Raw genomic sequence first — 4,121 nt, forward strand, 5'->3', positions numbered from 1 at the left:
TTTTTTTTTAATTTTTTTTTTATTTTATTATTATTTTTTTTTCCTGAATTCTACAACGCATCTCGATACAGAAATCGACTTTCAAAAATAAACCTGGAGTGACAACTAGCCCTGACCTCCCCTTTTGAAAAAGATTCTTAATTCTTTCTCAAGCATCAAACATTCAAATGCCTTTCTGCTGGTCCCAGGAGGATATATTAGGAAAAGCCCACATGCAGTTTGTCCTCCTCCAGCTTCCCTTTTGGCAGCAGGCGTCCATTGGCGCCAGCGTTTGGCATCTCCTCGTCCTTCCTATCATTGCACACAACCCTCAGCAGAACATTCGACAACATGTCTTGATACAGACTCAGACAGACCCATCCTGGAAGATACAGCAACGTCACCAGACCCATGAAATTGAGAGGATAGTGGGAATAGTCCCAGGAACAGGCGTCATAGTGTCTCAGAGCGAAGCCCCAGCTGAACTCCCATGTATAAATGAAGCAGATGTAGATGGGAAGCCGCTGCAAGGTTCCCCATCCTCTCCTGAAGTGCAGATGGAGGTAGAGCTTCTCCACCACGAAGCTGCAGCTTCCATACATGAGGAAGGACCACAAGGACGTGTGGCCCCTCAAGGTCCGGTCCGCTTTCTCAAACAAGTTGAACACAGAGGTGAAGAGCACCTCGTCCAGAAAGCCATGCATCCCGAAGAACACAAAGCTCAGGACGCCGGGTAACCCATTCGGGCGGGATGACCTCAATAACACCTGCTTGTCCTGATACTGCAGACGCAGGAAGCCTTTATGAAAGACATTTGTGAAGTACAAAGCGAGGATGTAATGCACAACGAGCTGCGTGACGGAAACCACTCTGATGCTCTCCGTGCAGGTCACCACATTCCCTATTAAGATCTGCAGGCAGATGTACAAGCAAGGGTAGAAGACGAGGTGGAAAGCGACAGGTCGCTCCTGGAAGCATCTTTTTTGCAGGTAGATCTTCTCCAAAACCAGATGCGTGATGGAGTGCACGACGCACTGATACGGAGAGGAGAACCCCAGCAGTTTGAAGTCGTTGTGATCCAGGAACCTGCGCGCGGAGGACAGCAGGATGTCCAGCGTGACTCCGTGCATCCCGTAGAAATACATGCGCATCCACTGCGGTAAAGCAGGCTGAGCTCGCAGGCTGTCCGCTCGTCTCGTCGTCTTCATCATCACCGTATCTGTCCTCAAACGCACTCAGATGTCGACGCGTCTTTGTCTGACGGTCATTTTACGCCGCGACTCGCCGGTGGCACGCATTTCTTCTTGCGCGATCATTGGAAGGAGCGAAATGGGTAAAGAAGAAAGGACAGACTTAATAAAACCCACCACAAGATAGCGCTGTCATATTCATCTAAACCTATACAAAGTAAAACGTCTTAAAAGTGCTATAACAATACGGCATTATACACAGTTCTGCAAAACACTATATATTATATTATATTATATTATATTATATTAATAATTTTTGTATATTACAATTAAAATAATTTCCTTTTATTGTTTTATAGTATTTGATTTATTTTATATTTGTGTTATTTTATAAAATAGTGTACTATTATATCATATATAACGTATATACTATTATATATTTATATATATGATTTTTATTTTTATATTTTTGCTATTGCTGCATTTATATTATTTGAGATATTTTTATATTTAATTATATTCATTTTCATTTTTTATTTTATAAAATACTATATCACACAGATATATTTATTTATACTTCATAAATACGTTATCTTTATCATATATAATATATATTTATACGTTATCTTTAATATGTATATAATATATGTGTGTGTTCTGTGTAGATTTATTATGTATATATAAATACACAAACATACAGTATGTATTTTGAAAATATTTACATGTATTTACATGTCTATATTTATAGAATACAATTTATATTATAAATATATTTAATATAGAAACAACATATTTTTCTGAAATGTATACATGCATGTGTGTGTGTATTTATATATTCATAATAAATATACACAGTACACATACATATATTATGTAAACAATACATAATACAATATATCATATATATATATCATATTTTATCACTAGTCCTCATATTCATCCATATTTAAAAGCCCACTATGCTCTCAGATTCATTGATCACCTTGGTATTGTAAAGTTGTAGTGTAATTCAACACACAATTTAGAAACTGTGTTAGGATAACAACTTAACGTTGTTTTAGCTTCCATATTTACAGTATTTTTGTAAATATGAGGCACTGTGAGGTTTGAGCTCAGAGACACTCCTGCATCTACTAAAATATCACACGCTGTTATCTCAGAGCTCCAGTGATCCTCTGGTGTTTTTGGAGGTGACAGATTAGCTCTAAGCATCCAGCCGGGCAAACCGTTATCTGTGAGAGCCGCGGGATAACAGAGAACAGGAAGTGGTCAGATGTCCTCAGCGGCTCCATGACAATATTATAGTGAATCACTTGTTATATTCTTCATTTGTAAGTTGCTTTGAATAAAAGTGACTGCTAATTAAAAGACCATCATTCTGCTAGCACTGTCAATGAAGTTTATATAAACATTATGGAAGAAAAGAACAAATTACTAATAAAATGTCAACAATTTTGAGTGAGTTTAATTTGTGTTTCACTGTGCAACATAAGAATGGCAAAAAACGCAATGCTTTTTTGTTTTTTAATTCCTACATTTTTACAATAGCTGCAGCAACACTGCAGTTCTTCACAGCGGCCACTAGATAGAAGCAAAGTGAGATTTTAACTCGAGCCATCGCTCATTCTGTGTGCTGCCCTTAGGAAAGAAAACATAATTGTATGTGAAGGGCAAATTATTAGCAAGCTGGTACATGACAGGGTCTTTCAGAGCATTACAGCAATGCTGAAAGCAATAAATCGCTTTAATTTATCCCAGCATGGGCACAGCATTTCAGAGTAGCATCAAACAATCTTTATTATAAAATCTCTATACACCCCTTGGAACGCCTGGCTTGAACATGTTAAGATGCTATCAGACATTCTTTTGTATATGGACATCCCGTGTGTTTGGATAGTTTGTTCACTCACGCTATAATCACTTTAAAATAGGCCATTTGTATTGACTTATGTATGTTTGTCTCGATTCAAATTCGCAGTTTTAAATCGCGTTAATAGGTGTTAGTCAGGGAACTGCCATAGGCCCATTAATTTTTTTACAAGAATGAAAATGAGGCTGTGAGGAATAGATGTATAGGCCTAAGCATTCAATGGATTGTACTGTTAGCAACACAACGCTTGTTCAGCGGATGAAAAGTTTTTACGAAAGAAAAAAACAACATTCAACAAAAACTCCATAAAACAGTTTTAAAAGTTGTGAGTTGTGAAAATGACATAATCTAGGACCTTTTTACTGCGCGTTTTGTAAGCCTCGTTTTCATCCGCGTTAAATTCAATATGGCGTCTAACCTGATAAGGGACCCAAAATTTAAATTTTGTCATTAATTACATTACTTACCCTCATGTCGTTCCAAACCCATAAGACTTTGATCATCTTTGGAACACAAATTAAGATGTTTTTGATGAAATCCGAGAGCTTTCGAACCCTCCATAGAGAGCAACGCAACCGAAACATTCAAGGCCCAGAAAGGTAGTAAAGACATTGTTAAAATAGTCCATGTGACATCAGTGGTTCAACCGTAATGTTACGAAGCTACGAGAATGTTTTTTTGTGCGCAGTGAAAACAAAAATAACTTTATTCAATAATTTCTTTGTACCCTTGCTTTCTAACCTTATGAAAATTAACCATGGTTTTATTGTAGTAAAAGTGTAGTAACCATGTTTTTTTGCGTATTGATTACTATTTGTATAACCACAGCTTTACTACAAATACCATATGGTTAGTGTAGCAAAACCATGGTTAATTTGTGGTTACCATGATTTAACTATAGTAACCATGGTTTTTGGCTTAATTTGTAGTAAAACCATGGTTAATTTTCGTAAGGGTATTGAGGGTCAGAAAGCTCTCGGATTGCATCAAAAATATCTTAATTAGTGTTCTGAAGATGAACAAAGTCTTATGGGTTTGGAACGACATGAGGGTGAGTAATTAATGACAGAATTAAATTTTTT

At 36.9% G+C, this 4,121-nt stretch overlaps 1 protein-coding gene across 1 annotated transcript; it reads right to left on the reverse strand.

Annotated features, from left to right (window-relative positions):
- Positions 1 to 127: 127 nt before the first annotated feature.
- Positions 128 to 1,281, reverse strand: LOC107725972 (transmembrane protein 229A-like). The gene has a single exon (XM_016535411.1). The coding sequence runs from the start codon at positions 1,188 to 1,190 to the stop codon at positions 198 to 200; it is 993 nt and encodes a 330-aa protein (XP_016390897.1). The 5' UTR covers positions 1,191 to 1,281; the 3' UTR covers positions 128 to 197.
- Between the last annotated feature and the right edge of the window lie 2,840 nt (positions 1,282 to 4,121).

The sequence above is a fragment of the Sinocyclocheilus rhinocerous genome, unplaced genomic scaffold (assembly GCF_001515625.1).
Source record: "Sinocyclocheilus rhinocerous isolate Xijiao unplaced genomic scaffold, SAMN03320098_v1.1 scaffold395, whole genome shotgun sequence".
Classification (NCBI taxonomy): domain Eukaryota; kingdom Metazoa; phylum Chordata; class Actinopteri; order Cypriniformes; family Cyprinidae; genus Sinocyclocheilus; species Sinocyclocheilus rhinocerous.